The sequence below is a fragment of the Phyllostomus discolor genome, chromosome X (genome assembly GCF_004126475.2).
Source record: "Phyllostomus discolor isolate MPI-MPIP mPhyDis1 chromosome X, mPhyDis1.pri.v3, whole genome shotgun sequence".
NCBI lineage: Eukaryota > Metazoa > Chordata > Mammalia > Chiroptera > Phyllostomidae > Phyllostomus > Phyllostomus discolor.
In genome coordinates this window covers 70,056,901-70,074,405 of record NC_050198.1, presented here as the reverse complement: position 1 = coordinate 70,074,405, position 17,505 = coordinate 70,056,901, and the positions used below count along the sequence as shown (strand labels likewise).

General features: G+C 41.5%; 1 protein-coding gene and 1 non-coding gene across 2 annotated transcripts in view; both read right to left on the bottom strand.

The window, feature by feature from the left end:
• IL13RA1 (interleukin 13 receptor subunit alpha 1) overlaps positions 1-16,958 on the bottom strand; it is a 66,225-nt gene extending 49,267 nt beyond the window's left edge. The window contains exons 1-4 of the mRNA XM_028522657.1: positions 16,658-16,958; positions 11,104-11,243; positions 2,794-2,932; positions 649-769 (exon numbers count right to left, since the gene is read on the bottom strand). Of these exons, the coding sequence (XP_028378458.1) occupies positions 649-769; positions 2,794-2,932; positions 11,104-11,243; positions 16,658-16,736 (479 nt within the window). The 5' untranslated portion in view covers positions 16,737-16,958. The remainder of the gene's footprint in view (positions 1-648; positions 770-2,793; positions 2,933-11,103; positions 11,244-16,657) is intronic.
• On the bottom strand, positions 1,060-1,167 carry LOC114505839. Its single transcript, XR_003685303.1, has one exon. It is a non-coding gene; the product is annotated as a U6 spliceosomal RNA (small nuclear RNA).
• Positions 16,959-17,505: the final 547 nt, after the last annotated feature.

The following is a 17,505-nucleotide window of genomic DNA, read 5'->3' as shown; positions in this document are numbered from 1 at the left end:
GAATAGATCTCAAGGGTAATATGCAAAGTTTTTTTTAAGTCTCCTCAAGCAGTTATATGCTGTATGATTCCATTCCAATAACATTCTTCAAATGACAAAATTATAGAGGTGAACACATTAGTGGTTGTCAGAGGTTAGAGACTAGAGGGTGAAGAGGGCAGGGGCTCCAGAGGGAAGATGGGAATAGTTATAAAAGGGAAACTGAAGGAATCCTTGTGGTAATGGAACTATTCTATATCAACACATGTGCTAAAACTGCATAGAACTACACATGTACACACCAATGAATGTATTAATAACTTGTAAACACTGAAAAAGTTTGGTGGGTTGTACCAACACCAGGTTTCTAGTTTTGACATCACCCTCTAGTTATACAGGATGTTATCATTGGGAGAAGCTGGGTGAAGGGTACACAGGATCTCCCTGTGCATTTTTTTTGCAACATCCTATGGATCTACAATGATTTTTTTAAGTTTTTTTTTAAGTAGGCACCAAAAGCAGATATATTTTCCACTGCAACAAACTGCTCATCTTTTTGGTTGTGCCAAAAATAGGCTGTTCTTTTTGTTTTTTAAACTAGGTTAGATCCAAAGACTACCAACACCATCACAACTGTCCTTCCTCTATAAGCATTCTGCTCAGACTTACCAGTAGTAGAGAGTATAGTTAGTGTCAGGACTTGTGTTCCTTCCAGGGAGCCAAGTACACTTCATGTAGCTCAGGTTGTGCCAAACACATTGTAGCTCAGTCACTGCTGACTCAGGATCACCTAGAACACCCAGCCAAGAGTTTAGGACCCTCCTTTCTTTATAAGGCAGACTAGCCAATCACTCTGGGGCATAGGGATGAATGGGGTATTTCATGCTGCTTTATCCAAATCTAAAATGCTCACAACTTTCTCTCTCACCTCCACATACTAAGAAAACACTTTTATTATCATTGAGGGACCCTAACTTTTACAACCCTAACTGGAGATACAGTTGAAAGGTCAAGTAATTTAATCATAAGAAATGACTATAGGATTCCTAAATGAATGTGAAAGTATAAACAACCTGTATATCTACCTCTTTTTTTCCCACAAATTTGCATGTCATCCTTCCACAGGGGTTGTGCTAGCCTTCTCTGTATCATTCTAATCTTAGTCTATGTGCTGCTGAAGTGGAGCACTATCTACCTATCGTTAAAATAACAAGTTTATTGAGTTATAATTTAACTTCTACTTTTTGTTAAATACTATCACATCTTGTTTTAAATATTAAACAATTTTCCTGAAGCAATTTGGAAAAAGGTGAGCATAATGTAACTCTTACTAGTTGCCTATTGTGTGTTATGACTTTAGGAGCCTTAAAATCTTTATAATCTGAAATCTCTACCATTAAAAAGTGTTTTCAATTGAGGCATCATGTCTCTATATTAAATGCTTCTGTTTAATTGCAAACCTGTTTATCCCCCAGGATCCTTGAAGTGCTACTGTACTGCGTCATCATCAACCATTTTACCATCATAATACAATTTGGCTTTTTTCACATTATTTATTAAACTCCTAAAGAAATAAGAATTGGGGAGTTAAGTTGTTTTAAACCATGCTCCCACCCTCCTAACAGTACCAAATTTTATTTTACAAATACTACTTCATATACCTTTTTATTGATTTGACAAAGAGAAACATCGATTTGTTGTTCCATTTATTGATGCATTCATTGGTTGATTCTTGTATGTGCACTGACCGGGAATCAAACCCACAATCCTGGCATATAGGAACAATGCTCTAACCAACTGAGCTACCCAACTAGAGCCACTTCAAACACTTTTGATCAGTACAAGGCAAGTAGACAGAATGGTCTGGAGAACATGCCACATTGTGCTAAGTTTTGCCAGTAGGACATAGGCCCTGCATAACCAAGGTGGCAACATAATATTAATAGATAATATGTACAGAGCATTTACTCTTTGCCAGCAACTATTCTAAGCACCTCACATATACTGTTTTATGTAATCCTTTCAACAGTCCTGATAGGTAGGTACTATCGTTATCTCCATTTTACCAATGAGGAAACTTAAGGGAGGAAAAGCTAAGTAATCTGCCTGTAGTCACACAACTAGAAACTAGCAGAACTGAGTTTTAAAGTTGGACCTTCGGCTCTAGTAGCTCTGCTTTTAACCAGTATGTGCTGTTCCCAGCATGCAACATAAAAGTCAAAAGGATACTGGGTGATGGGTGGGAAGGCAGCTGGGGGACAATGATCAACCTGAGTACTTGACAGATTTTCCTGAGACTAATCTGTCATTGGAGCCAGGCCAGCAGTTCATTTTCCTTTTTTAACATCTTTCCCCAAATGTATCCTGTATATCAAACCAACCTCTATATAATGAGGAAGATAGTACATATTTTGAGGGGTTTTTTTTTAAACACTGGACCTGGAATCTAAAGACTTACAGCAACTTACTCAGTTTCCTTATAAAATGGGAAGGATAATAATAATATATGACTTGCTCACTTCACAAGATAAGCTTATGAGGATTGATTTAGGGAAGGTTTGTGTGTGTGTCATTTTCCAAATTATTAAGTGCTATATAACTATTACATATTGTTATTCAAGGTTTCTGTGAGCCCCTGGAAAGCAGGACATACTCATATCGATCACTGTGTTGCTACCACCTAGAACAAGTGCTTGAAACTGATTAGACTCCGCAAATGTTTTCAACTGATGAATTAATGAACACTGAACATAAGCATATAGATAATTTGGGTTTATTCTCTATATATCAATGGAAATTGCTTTCAGTTGTTACCTTCAGGGGGTGAGATGCACTTTTCCACCAAAGTGCTAGGATTGTCACTTTCATTGGCGCTACACTGGGACCCCACTTGCAGACAAATCTTCTCATTCAGGGGCACTTCTTTTGAACGATGAGTTTCTGGAGCAATTTGCTAAGGTTAGGAAATAAAAATAGGGATCGCTATAGCAAACACACAAATATACTTATGTAATAAAACAGTAGCATGCAGTGATGTATAAAAATGGAGTTATCCAATGGTATAGACAACTTATATCAACCTAGGGTGATTTTATTCTATCCACCATTCTAGAAGACCTTTGGTAATGTCTAAGAACACTTTCAGTTGTCATTACTTGAAGGAGCTGCTACTGGCATTTAGTGAGTAGAGGCCAAGGATGCTGCTAAACATTGTGCAATACACAGATAAGCCCTTGCTGGTATGGCTCAGTGGGTTGAGCACCGGCCTGCGAACCAAAGGGTTGCCAGTTCAATTCCCAGTCAGGGTACATGCCTGGGTTGTGGGCCAGGTCCCCAGCAGGGGGTGCATAAGAGGCAACCACACATTGATCTTCACTCCCTCTCTTTTTCCCTCCCTTCTCCTCTCTAAAAAAATAAATAAAATCTTCAAAAAATTTTTTTAAAAATACAAAGATCAGCCTTCCCTCCCCCCACAATAAGACTTATCCTGCAACAAAAGTCAGGGGTGCCACCATTAAGAAACCCTGGTGTAGACAAAAAACCATTTCCCACTTTTTTAAGAGATTTGTTGTCTTATTGAACTTTTTAAGTGTATAAACATCATGACGTTTACCTCTAAAATCTACCATACTAAAACATTAACTGTCTAAAAGCAATTCTAAAGAAAAAACAATAAAACTGTCAGAACTGAATTCCAAACACATGCAGTATCCAATCAAGATCAAGGTTAAAAAGGACTTCCAGACAAGATGGAGGCATAGGTAGATACACTTTGCTTCCTTGCAAAACCAAAAGAAGGACCACAACCAATTTAAAAACAAAAAACAACCAGAACTGCCATGAAATGACACTATATGGAAGTCCGACAACCAAGAAGTTAAAGAAGAAACATTCACCCAGACCAGTAGGAGAGGTGGAGACGGGCAGCTGAGGCAGAGAGGGTGCATGGCAAGGCAGTGGCTGGCAGACCGAGTGGGGGAGGCAGCAGCTGGGTGACTACGTAGTCCCACATTCAAGTGCAGATAAACCAGGAAGAACAACTAGGGAGCAAGACAGACCATGAAACCCAGGGTTCCAGCACAGGGAAATAAAACCTCAAAATCTCTAGCTGTAAAAATTTGTAGGGGTTGCGACAGTGGGGGGGAACTCCCAGTCTCGCAGGATAGTCCATTGGAGGTATCCACGGGGACCTAGAACATATACTAACCCACCCACCTGGGAATCAGCACCAGATGGTCCAATTCACTTGTGGGAAGTGGAGGAAGTGATTAGAAGTGGGGTGAGAGCTGAGCACTAGCATTGTTTTCTTGGACCTCTCCCCCACATACAGTGCCACAATGCAGCCAAGTGGGTTGCCCAACCCTGGCGAATACCTAAGCCTCTGCCCCTTACTACGTAGCAGGTGCGTGGAGACAAAAATATGGCCTGAATGAAAGAACAAGTCAAAACTCCAGAAAAAGAATTAAGCAACGAGGAGATAGCCAACCTATCAGATGCAGAGTTCAGAACACTGGTAATCAGGTTGCTCACAGAAATGATGTACGCAAAATAAAGTAAGAAATGAAGATTATACAAAGTGAAATAAATAAAAATATACAGGGAACCAACAGTGAAGGGAAGGGAATTGTGACTCAAATCAATGATTTGGACCAGAAGGAAGAAGTAAACATTCAACCTGAACAGAATGAAGAAACAAGAATTCAAAATAATGAAGAGAGGCTTATGAACCTCTGGGACAAATTTAAACGTTCCACCAGCTGAATCCTAGGGGTGTCAGAAGGAGAAGAGGAACCAGCAAGAAATTAAAAATTTATTTGAAGAAATAATGAAGGAGAACTTTCCCAGCCTGGCAAAGGAAATAGACTTCCAGAAAGTCCAGGAATCCCAGAGAGTCCCAAAGAAGTTGGACCCAAGGAAGCATACACCAAGGCACATCATAATTATATTACCCAAGATTAAAGATAAAGAGAGAATCTTAAAAGCAGCAAGAGAAAGGAGACAGTTACCTACAAAGGAGTTCCCATCAGACTGTCAGCTGATTTCTCAAAAGAGACCTTACAGGCAAGAAGGGGCTGGAAAGAAGTATTCCAAGTCATGAAAGACAAGGACCTGCAACCAAGATTGCTCTATCCAGCAAAGCTTTCATTTAGAATGGAAGGGCACATAAAGTGCTTCTCAGATAAGGTCAAGTTAAAGGAGTTCATCATCACCAAGCCCTTGTTATATGAAATGTTAAAGGGACTTATCTAAGAATTAGAAGAAGATTGAAACTATGAACAATAAAATGACAACAAACTCACAACTATCAACAACCAAACCAAAAACCAAAAACCAAAACAAACTAAGCAAACAAAGCAAAACAGGAACAGAATCACAGAAATGGAGATCGCCAGAGGGTTATCAGTGGGGAGGTGGAGGGGAAGAATGGAGGAAAAAGGTACAGGGAATAAGAAGCATAAATTGTAGATACAAAATAGACAGGGGGAGGTTAAGAATAATACAGGAAATAGAGAAGCCAAAGAACTTATTTGTATGACCCACAGACATGAACTAAGGAGCAGGAATGCTGGAGTAAGGGGGAATACAGGGCAGAGGGGGATAAAGAGGAGAATTAAAATGGGACAATTGTAATAACATAATCAATAAATATACTTAAAATACATCAAGGTGAAAAAGACTGCTCTAAGAATCTAGTCATCCTGCCCTGGCTGGTGTAGCTCAGTGAATTGAGTGCGGACCTGGGAACCAAAGGTCGCCAGCTTGATCCCCAGTTGGGGCAGATGCCTGGGTTGCTGGCCAGGTCCCCACTGGGGGCCACATGAGAGGCAACCACACATTGATGTTTCTCTCCCTCTCTTTCTCCCTCCCTTTTCTCTTTCTCTAAAAATAGATAAATAAAGTCTTAAAAAAAAAGAATCTGGTCATCCTGGTCACCTGTCAGGAGAGGAAGTAAAGAAATGTGACCTCAGGGCCAAAGAGAGACATTTCATTAAAAATCTTTCTATATTGTTTGACCATTTGGACTATCTTAAGTATCCATATAAATTTTAAAAGTTGATGTATGCACTGAGTATAGCACGCTCTTTTTCTCAAAAGTAGATAAGCTTTCTGGAACCATAGAAAGCCAACTTAAAGACAGCATACAGACATAAATCACAAATCTGGTTATTATGATTTAGAATAATAAGAATAAAGGGCTCCTCAGGAAAATATCTGCCAAGGTGACAGAGTTGGAATAATTACGAATGGAGTTGCTTTTAATCAGAGCTCCAAGGAGTTTCCTGTTTTGCAATAGTTTCTGACTCAAGTTGGAGACGGCATTTCCTTTTACATACGTGCTGATGGCCATGAAGGGGAAATTTGTCACAGTTACCTCTATTTACCACCCTAAGGCACTATTCTGCCATTTCTCATGCCTGCTGCCTGCTGAACATAAGGGCAACTGTGAGATATTCCCAAAAGCAGCACATAAGGATGCCCTCTGAGAGGTAGCTAGCAAATCAAGAATTTATGAACAATAGCAAAGACCTGAAAACAAATCACTTTACAGGGACTAGACAGCTCTTAGGCTCAAACAAAACAGCCCTCTGAAAAGGGAGTTAGCTTGTCAGCCCTGGAAAAAAAGAAAATGAAATGTCTACTAGCAAAATTCTGGCTGGGAGACAAGAGAGGGTGATTTAGCTCCGTGGACATTTGAGTTTTCTGTCCCGTCAGCAAAGCTATGCCTACCCTCGGTGAGGCCTCCGGCTATTCTTAGGCAAGTACATTTTCGCAACTAATTCCTAATTCTTTGCCAAGAAGCCTACTTATCATTTAGCTTTCAATACAGTTGCTGCCAACAGGGATTGAACACACCAGTTAGGCCAAAAGAAGGCTATCTACAATATTTCACCTTTATCGTTTTCATGGCAAAGTAAGGAAGTGCCCCTTGAGAGGTGAATGTGTGCTGAGGAAATGAAGCTTCTCAGCCTTTGCAGCCAAAAACCAGCCCCAGGATGGTAGTAATGGTGGCAGGAAAGCTCTGAATGCAAATTTCACTGACCTCACAATTTTATTATGCACAGGTCCTACACAGTAACTCCTCACTTAATGTTGTCAGTAGTTCTGCGCCTTTAAGTTCTACCATAGGTTAATTGATTAAGAGTTGAGTTTGTATGGCATCTCATCAATGTTACAACAAAACGATATTAAACAAAACAATGTTATTCCAGGACTTCTTATACACCACTGAAGGAGCCACTCTGACCCAAGGATCATTGGTAATTCTTGTTTAGAAGCTACATTTGTCCTTTATAGATACCAGGGGCAAATGTGCAGTGAAATGCCATGTATCAGAATCATTATGGAAAAATCTCAGTTCTCTTATTATATTAGATACTGTTCCAGGGAGAGGGCTGTGGAATTTTATTATGTATTTTTATTATAATGGAATTTTTAATTGGAAAAAATACTTCACTACCTAAATGTGAACCTTATGTTTTGGGAATAGGAATAATAAAATGACTTAGAAAAGGCATGGTAGGGGGAAAGAATCATTTTTTAAAAATCTCTTTCAAGGCTTAAAGTAAATAATATTAAATTGGCATGAATAAAATAGGAACCTGAATTGTCAATGATTGTCAAATCAACCACACCTCTTTCTATCAGACAAGGAACTAAAGCTCTCCCAGCAGATCTTAATGAGGTATGCATGATGGCACCCATGTGACTTTCAGCTATGGTGACTCATTGCACTGGTAGCTAGCTATTGTATGACATTATGCTCCACCCATCGGAGAATCTGGCCTCCTTTCAAAATTTTATCAAAAACCAAGGCAAGAATCCTGAACTGATCTCTTCCCCTTAGGACCAGTGTTAATTTGGCTGGATCAAACCTTTCCCAAATTGTAGATTCCTTTCTCAGAAGGCAACGTGTCAGCTTCAGCTCTGCCTCTCAGGATGCCTGGACAGAACAACAACCTTTTAATTTATTCACCTGGTGAGATTTACCTATCTCTTGGTAATGAAAGATATCTAAAATCTGATTCCACATCCTTCTTGCACTTGCCAGATTGGGAAACTATTACAGAATATTAAAACAATGGTGGAAGACAGCCACTTACCTAATTTTTTTTTATTTCTAAGAATTATTCATAAATCCTTGACTCATCTTAATGACCATCCAACCTTAAGACTAAAAATGAACTCATTTAGCAACTTGATACTTTAAGACATTCAAATAAGCCCTTTAACATGTAGAAGCTATCATAATGCCACTTCTTCAATACGCTTCAAAGGATAGATGCACCCTACTTTTGTCTTATGATGATGATAATTCTGAGTCCAAAGGACAGAAAGAGGAAAGGAAAATTACTCCTGCCATTTATACTCAGCCTCAAGATTGTAACCTTCAACAGATCTAGACAGGAAGTACCCCCCCAGCATTAATTGGAAGGAATAATCCACATTCATCATAAATGCAGGATTGACAATGATCAATGCTGTCAAATGGCTGAAATCAATGACTTTAAGCAAAGATCACCCTTTATGGTCTCCATTTGGTCTCCTCAGGGGCAAAATGGAGGGAACAAGATTAAATGATAATATTATCTGTAAAAGTAACAATTGCTTATGTTTCAACATTATGGTTAATAATGCTAAAAGCTAACAATTATTGAACACTAACTATGTGCCAGGTGCATTAGAAACATCATCTCCTTTTAATACACACATCCTTCATATGAAGTAGGTACATTTGACCGTTGAACAATTGGAGGGTGGGTAGAAGCACCAACCCTCGCCCCCAGCAGTCTAAAATCCTCATATAACTTTTCACTTATAGTCGGCCCTTTGAATACACAGATTCAATCAACCATGGATTGAAAACAGCATTTTCAATCCACAGTTGGAAAACAGTGGTTAGGAATGCAAAAATACTATTTTTGATCTACAGTTGGTTGAATACAGAGGCAAACCCAGCACATATGAAGGGCCAGCTGTACTTATTGAAAAAAATCCTCACATACGTGAACCTGTACAGTTCTAACCCATGTTGTTCAAGGGTCAACTGTACTCTTACTAGCTGACTCCCCCACCAGCCTTTTACAAACAAGAAAACGGAGGCTCAGAGAGGTTAAGTGACTTGCCCAAGACCACATAGCTTGAAAGGGAAAGCGACAAAATTTCAAATCCAATTCTGATTCCACTACCTTCTAAAATTATTTTTTTAAGTCTAAATTTCTGTAAGTATACCGAGGAATTAATCCAATTTCTAGGGCAGAATATCACCTGACTGATCCTTGACCATAGTTAACAGGCTAAGGAATATGAACCTGTTAGAAAAAGAGTGACCTCTGCTCAGGGTTTCAATTAGATACTTAGGAGAGACTCAAGGGTCTTGCCCAGAATTTCTCAAGACTGAACTACCAAAAGTTGCTACTAAGACTCTTAAATGCCTAAAGTACCTCCTTAGGAACAAGAGGAAGCCAACATTGTGAAAAGCAGAACTCTGACTACACAAGTTTCACTGCTAGAAATATTACAGGCTTCCGCATTTAGAGGACCTCTTTTTAAAATGTAAATGCTTTTGACCAGCCTCAATTCTTTACCACTTAACACTTAAACCTCGATTAACACCTCAGCAAGAAAAGGTCCAGGAAAGCAGATTAGGACATTTCCCTCAAGAGAAAGAGCCTATTCCATCCTCACTTTATTAAGCCTTCACATACATTATTTTCCATGCCCTAGCAAAACCAGGGAAATGAGTAGAGCCACGCTTGACACACAAGGAAACTGAGGCACAGAGAGGTCTTTTCAATTTAAGTAATTTACCCCAAGCCACTGAGCTAGCTAAGTGGCACACCAGATAAAACTTAGTTCTCCTGCCTCTTCCTGCCACCAAAATGCTTGAACTGGTGATTTCATAATTCACTGCTTCAAAGTACTGTTACTAATAAAAACACCTCACTTGGCCTCCTCAAAATCCTGGACAAACTCAACCCCCAACATTCCCTAACTCCTCCATATTACACCCCCACTGAAACAAGGTATAAAAATATAACAGTTTTGAACAAATGATCTGATGCTTTGAAGAATCTGTCCGTTATTTAGAAGGGGCTACAAACCAATAAGGCCCAGGAGAAAACTCAATTAAATAAAATTATCATTTAAAAAAAATGAAATTATGCCCTGGCTGCTGTGGGTCAGTGGACTGAGCACCAGACTGCTAACCAAGGGGTTGCCAGTTCGATTCCCAGTCAAGGCACATGCCTGGGTCGCGGGCCAGGTCTCCAGTAGGGGAGTGCTCAAGTGGCAACCACACATTGATGTTTATCTCCCTCTCTCCCTTGCCCTCTCTAAAAATAAATAAAATATTTTTTAAAAACCTGAAATTATCCAATCTTGTTAACAAAAATTTGCTGAAATGGGCCAATCACAGCTGACTGGAAAGGCTGAAAGTTCCCCTCATTTTTCCTCAGGAATCGCAAAACCTTCTAGTCAATCCCACCTGCTAAGTACATCTTTTCTTTTCACTTGTCATTAAGCCCTTTCCTTTGCATCACAGAGTTCTTATATATCTATCTGTGCATGTGACTAGCAAGATGGTGAATGTGAAAATGCCCTGACATACTGAAAGTGTTATATAGATACAAGGCTTTAGGCAGGAACACAAGAACTAATTTTAACATAGTTATTTATTGAGCGCCTAATAGATAAAGGTATGTAGTATTTCCTATCAGAGAATCTCAGCTGCATTTGATTGTCAAATAATTAGCAAATAATTTCATGTGTTCAATTTTCTCAACAGTTGTTTCCATAATTTTCCCAGATAAAATTTAGATATAGCCCAAAATAAAATTCTCACCTTGAAATAAGATTAGAATTTGGCATATTCTTTTTTAAAAATTTTTATTTATTGATTGATGTTAAAGAGAGAGAGAAACATCAATTCATTGTTCCACTTATTAGGCATTCATTGGTTGATTCTTATATGTGCCTGATTGGGAATCGAACCCGCAACTTTGGCATACAGACAGCATTCCAACCAACTGAGCTACCCAGCCAGGGCAAAATTTGCCTTATTCTTGGCTCCAATTCATAGTGTTCATTTTACTTCATCAATTCTGTATGTTCCAGAAAACTTACCTTATCCTGCTTGTTGCCAAAATGACTAAAATACCATAGACTACAGTTCGGGCTGGCTCCCTCCGGAGGATTCCATGTCCATATTACTGTGCAGAGGTTTTCAACAGAAACACTCAAATTTGTCACAGGTGGTTGAGTTTCTGTTCAAATCAAGCACAAGAAATAAATTTATCAACATCAGCCAGTTTGGGGGGTGGCTTATTTAATTCATTACTCCAACTCCTAGATGCCAAGAATAAGAAAACTGGGTAGAAATATCTAATGTTTATTGATATTATTAGTACTTAGAACTCTCTGCATATTTATCTGTTGAATCTTCACAATTTTATGAGCTAGGGACTATCAGCCTCATCTTAAGGATGAGGTGAATGAAGCACAGGGATGTTGAGTCACTTGTCCCATATCCTAGTAAATGACAGAGCTGGGTGGAAACCCAGAAATTCATGTGGCTCCAAGGCCACATTCTTAACTACTTGCTATACAAAGAAGTATATATTCCTAAATTTTCCTCCTGCAGGGATTTGGGATTCCCCACACTTGGGATCCATGTCTCCCTCAATAAAGTCACTTTCATCTCAGCAGTTCTGCCAGTGAGCTTAAGCAGCTTGTCTGTGTGATCTGGCAATTGTTTTGATAACTTTTCTAAAGAAGTACTGAGGAAGAAAGAATAATAGCCCTTACTGTTCCCCTGGGGTCTGACACTAAACAGCTGGAACTGTACCTTTAATTAATCTGAATAGGGGAAGAAAAGAACAGAAACTGTGAACCAGTATCTTAAAAATTTGTTTCATTTGGAGAAAACTGAGCGCTGTGCCCACTATTTACTGACTATTATTTTGCACCCAGCTCTCAGATCAGGGAAAGGAGTTTACTGCTTCAGCCAAACACAAGGAAACAGGTTGTGCAGGTGGCATCATTTCAAACTTTCCTAAGAACTTCTCTCCTGAGGCCAGGACTACCAGGTGTACAGGAATGCTCTGTTCTACCTTTACAACCTTTCTGTAAACTGAAACGTATTCCAAAATAAAGTTTATTAAACTAATTTTTAAAACAACCTCCCCAAATTGTCTGTACAGTGGCAAACTTAATCATTATTAAGGAGTACATTATATTAATTTATCAACTGACAGTTATATGTCATAATCTATGCTACCACTTTGGAGTGCACTGGGCATCTTACAAAATCTGTAATACTTGCAGCATCACTTTCCTCTTTAACAGCACAAAAAATTCCATGCCCCCCCCAAATATCAACCCCACAGGCACTAAGTAGTTGGGATTTCCCCAATAGTCAATTTTGTACACAGCAGCCTACAGAGACCCTTGACTCAATATTCATCCCCTCTTTTCTGACTCTACTACCATTAGATTTTCAGCAAGGTAGACCAGAAGCCCAAATGTGGGAAGGAGCAGCACATAGCATAGATGTGCTGTGGAAACAGGGATTTGTGGAAACAGGGATTTCCCATTGTAGTTCATGCCAAACCAGCTAGTGTCAGGGAGCACCAATGGCTCAGGCTATAGGATTTTAAGTAATTACAGGAGTGTACAACTATTCTGTTTTGGACCTTTGAACATTACATTAGTGATGTTTCTGAAGACAAGTCATTTGTCAGGTATAGGGCCTATAATAAAAACTCTCTCCTACTGAAGACTACAATCTACTTTAAGATTCTCTGCCTTATTTTGCAGGTTCCAGAACCACAGGGCAGCAAACATCCTAAAACAACCTTCCCACCTACCTCCCACTCCCACACAAAAATTAAAGCCATGATAATAAAAAATATTACATGTTTATGGTTCACTTAAATCAGACTGCAATTTTCAAGTACTTTAAGACATTTTAAAGTCTACTTTTAACCTCCATATTTTAATAGACCAATAGCCTGCCCTATTTCCAATCTCATAAATGGATTTAATTTCCCCCCCATCTGTTTTGAAGTGTCTTTTAGTCAGATCTCATTGTTTTGCATTTTAGGCTACTTGTGGATATCTGCCATCCTTTCTTTTCCCCTAATGGTCCCTTCCACTTCTCTTTAGATTTTTCTTCTTCCTATACTTTAAAACACACACACATACACACAGATATACACACAATGAAACTTCAAATACAGTCTCAAAATATTTAAATGTATATGAATACATGTGTATGTGTGTATAATACATCCAGACATCTACATAAATAGTGGAGACTGTACTTCTTGCCCACATGTAGTAGGACACAGATTTTCAGTATAGTATAATGACTAAGAGCATGGACTGTGGAGCCAGACTGCCTGAGTTCATATGCGTGCTCTGCTACTTAGTAGCTGCCAAGGTACTTAACCTCTCTATGCCCCAGTTTCCTCATATATAACATGAGGATGATCATAATAACCTAGTGATTATTATGAAGATTAAATGAGTTACTAGAGATAAAGTGCTCAGAACAGTGCCTGGCAAAGGAAAGTGCTAGACAAATGTTAGCTGCTTTCTTTTTCTCTGAAGAGACAAAACTGTTCTAAACAATTGCTTTGTTTTTGTCTGAAAGTGATAATATGTCCATGGCATTTGAGATAGAATCTCTCTCTTGTGCCTGCTAAGCTTTCCTTAGGCATTTCATTTCACCCATTTCTTAGAAGCGGATCACTGACTTTCAGAAGGCAAAGTGGGAAGGAAAGATGGACTCAAGTAGCCCCCAACTAAACTTCAAAGCTCAAGTGAGTCTGTATGATCATCTAGCACAATATCCTATTCTAATTAGTAATTAACACAATCAATGCTCTTTCCAATAAGCCATGTTGCTTTACTAATAGTTTTGCATACATATTTTGGGAAAAGTTAAGGATTTCACAAGAATCAACCTATGTCCCTTTTTTCTTGCATCATCATCTCTCTCTGTCATCCTAATCACACTGATGGTTCTGCTGGGCCCTTGCAAGGCAATCAGTCATGATCCTGGACAGGTGTTCACAGGACAACTTTCTAGTGGACACCCTCAACCCTAGATTTCTGTGTAGCTTCATACTCCAGTGATTCCCCTCACCCACTTAAATCTCCCTGCTCACTTCTCCTCCAGTGTCCACTCTTCCCCCCACTCGGGGCCCTCAAGGGCAAATGAAGCTCTTCTGCCTGTACTGACTTTGCCAATGCACCGTCCTGCCAAGCCGGGCTCCTCACTGATCACAAAAGGACACTCTTACCCTCCCACACCAGGAGCTGGTCTTTGCTCCTGTTATCCAACCCCTCCATGGGAATAACTTCTCCGCCAATTCAAATTCCACACACCTGAAGGTCTAGCTCAAGTTTTACAACTTCCATGAAACCATCAGCCTTCACAGTTTCCCCTCTTCTGTGATCCTAGAGTACTTATTACTGTTTGGATCACATAGTCTGGGGATTCTAAAGCAAGTCTCCAATCTATGATCATTCACTTCATAACAAGTGGCCTGTACACACTTTCATGGGTTCCAACCACCCTGTCCTGACACTCTGGAAGGTGCCCTGTTCCTCTCCCAACCAAGGACTCCCCTCACTTCTAAACAGAGAAGCACTGATACAGTGGTTAAGGCTTCTGAAATCAGGCTGCTGGGGTTGGAAGCCTGGCTCCTCTACCAGCAGTGAGATGTTGAGCAAACCTCTTCACTGTGCTTCAGCTTCCTCATGTACAAAATGGGAGTAATAACAGCACCTACAGGATAGGTTTTGTGTAAACATGAAATAAAATAGTACAAATGAAAAACTTAGAACACTGCCTGACACAGAGTAAACACTATATAAATCCTAGCTGGTGTTATCAATTCATGACACAATGTGAGCTACCAATCTAAACAGACTAAACTAAGCTGGTAACACAATCATTCTCTAGCCTCTCAAGATTAGAGCTGGAAGAGCTCTTAGAACTTACAGAGTTCAGCCTTCTCCTTCCACAGAAAACTGCTGCACAAGGGAGGGAAGATGCCTAGCCTTGGGTCCCACAGCTGGGAAATGTCAGACCACTAAAACTCAAGTCCCCTGACTGTTTTTTCCCCTTTATCATACCTCAAATGCAACTCTATCAATATTTCCAAAGGGGAAAAAAGAGTCTGTATTCTAAGTAATCAAGTTACAATTCAGTCAAGGTCGCTAGTATTGTCTGGAAGGCCAGCTGTTGTTTCGGGTGTGTGTGGGAGGGAGTCTGTGGCAGGGAGGATGCAGGAGTAGCACTGAAAATCAGGGGACCTAGTGAGATGGGTGACCCTAGACAAGTCCCTTCTCTTCACTGGACAGCAGTTTCCCCAAATAGTAATGGAAATCGGATCTCCCCAACAGAACTAGGGGCACCTGGGGGCAAGGATGATACTGTACACACCGAGGTTCTAAGCCTGGCTGAGTACTAAACAAGGCAGACACTTGAATGATTATTGAGTGACACATTTCAAACCTCTCTACTCAAATGCCACCTTTTCGATGGGAACTCCATCCTCTTTACAATGGCAAACCTCTTCCCAGCTTTTGTTTTTCTATACAGTAATTAGCACTACCTGACATACCTTATATCCCTCCCCTATTTATTCCCTCCCAATTGTACCAATAGCAGATAAGCCCCACAGGGCAAGGACTTGATCTGTTTTGCTCACCCCTGCATCCTCAGCTCCCAGAATACTGCCTGGCACACAGCAGACTCTGCATGTGTTTTGCTGACCAAATTAATTGAGAATGTCAAGGTTTCCTAATCAGCATTTCAACCGAGGTGTCAAAGCAAAACATGCTGGTAAAAAGGCAGTAAGCAAATTGTGGGTATTCGTGTCATTGTGATAATAAAAACTTTTCAAATTTGGACCTACTGTCATTGCCCAAAATGTCCAGAAGGCCACTAGTACCAGGAGCTGTCCGTGGGGAAATCACTGGCCACCAAGTTTTCACATTAATTCTGACGGGTTAAATGAAAGTTGCTACATAGGTTGAGGGGTTTACGTGAACTCTCCGTACTTTCTTTGCAACTTTTCTGTAAACAGAAAATTCTTCCAAAATATATGTTATTAAAGGGGGGAAAGCATCCGCCTGGATGCTACTACAGATCTGGAGTTCCCAACGGATTTCTTGGATGCCAGAGGAGGCCGTGACTGACACATCCTTCTCCTACGAGGACAAGGATCTTTAGAGTTTTCCTTCACTGGACCCTGCTCGCCGGGATCTCGATCGCTGTCCCCGCTGACTCCCGGCCCCTCATCCCCTCCTGCACTCACAGGCGACATTCTGGGTCCCGATCCCCCGAACCCCGACACAGCGGGCAAGTTTCAGTCCCGCGCCCCGGCGCCAGGCTCCTTGGCTTTTCCGACGGCGCAACGAAAGTGCGGCGTTGAGTCTTTGTCCTCCCGCTTCGCCGTGCCGCCTGAGATCGGGAAAGCCCGGGCGCCCCTTGGTCAACCACCTGAAAGCGGGCGCCAGAGGCTGCCGTAGCCAAGCGCAGGGTGTCAAGAGAACAGACTTCAGCGCCCACCCCCGTCACGGCCCTCGGCCCCACGGCGCCCTCGCCCGCCTGTGGCCCTCGCCCCACTTCTCCCCTGGCTCCAGGCCGGGCAACTGCACTCACCCGTGGGCGCGGTGTTCCCACAGCTGGCAACGCAGAGGAGCAGTGCCCACAGTCCACAGAGCCACGGCGGCAGCTCCATGCAGCCCCTCGCCTCAGAGCCCGGCGGGCGGTGGCAGCCTCACCAGTCTCCGCCTCCTTCGCTCCAGCTCCCACTTCCCGGCTCCACCGCCCTGGAGGCTGGGGCCGGCGCAGACGGGAAGGGCCGCCCCGCCCACCAGCCTCAGGTAACCCAGGCAAGCAAGCACAGACCGGGGCTGGGCGGGGCGGCTCCCCAGCTCAGTTGCGCCGCAACTGGCCACCCCGCCTCCTGGACCTTCCGAAGACTCTTCTTGGGCCAAACAGACTTCCTTGACGAAGTCTTGGCCCAGCCCTAGCGCCTGCGGGTCGCCCCTCCCCCACGCGCCCCGGCCCGCGTCGCCGCTGCGTGCCAACTTGCCAGGCCTCAGAGGTTCAAAGGACTGTGCCCTGCTGGACACTGGGGCAGGGTCATCTACGGGAAGGAGCTTTGGCCGGGGAGTCCAGACTCGTGGCTTCCAATCGTTGGCCTCTGAACCATTGTTTTCTAAACTGTGACTCTAGGGTTAGTAACCCCAGCCCGACTTAACAGGCTGGACTTGGAAGACCACAGATGGGACTTGGTGGGAGTGGCTTTGTGAAAAGGACCAAAGGTATATTTGAATAATAGATAATGAGTTGGTTGAGAAGAAAGCACAGCTCTAAATATGAGAGTCAGTGCCATACTATATACATTGATTTTTTAAAGCACACGACTAACTTTCTACATGTATCTTTTCCATAGTTATATTCAGAGGATGGAAAGTAAGTCAGGATACACGTTCAATAGAGAA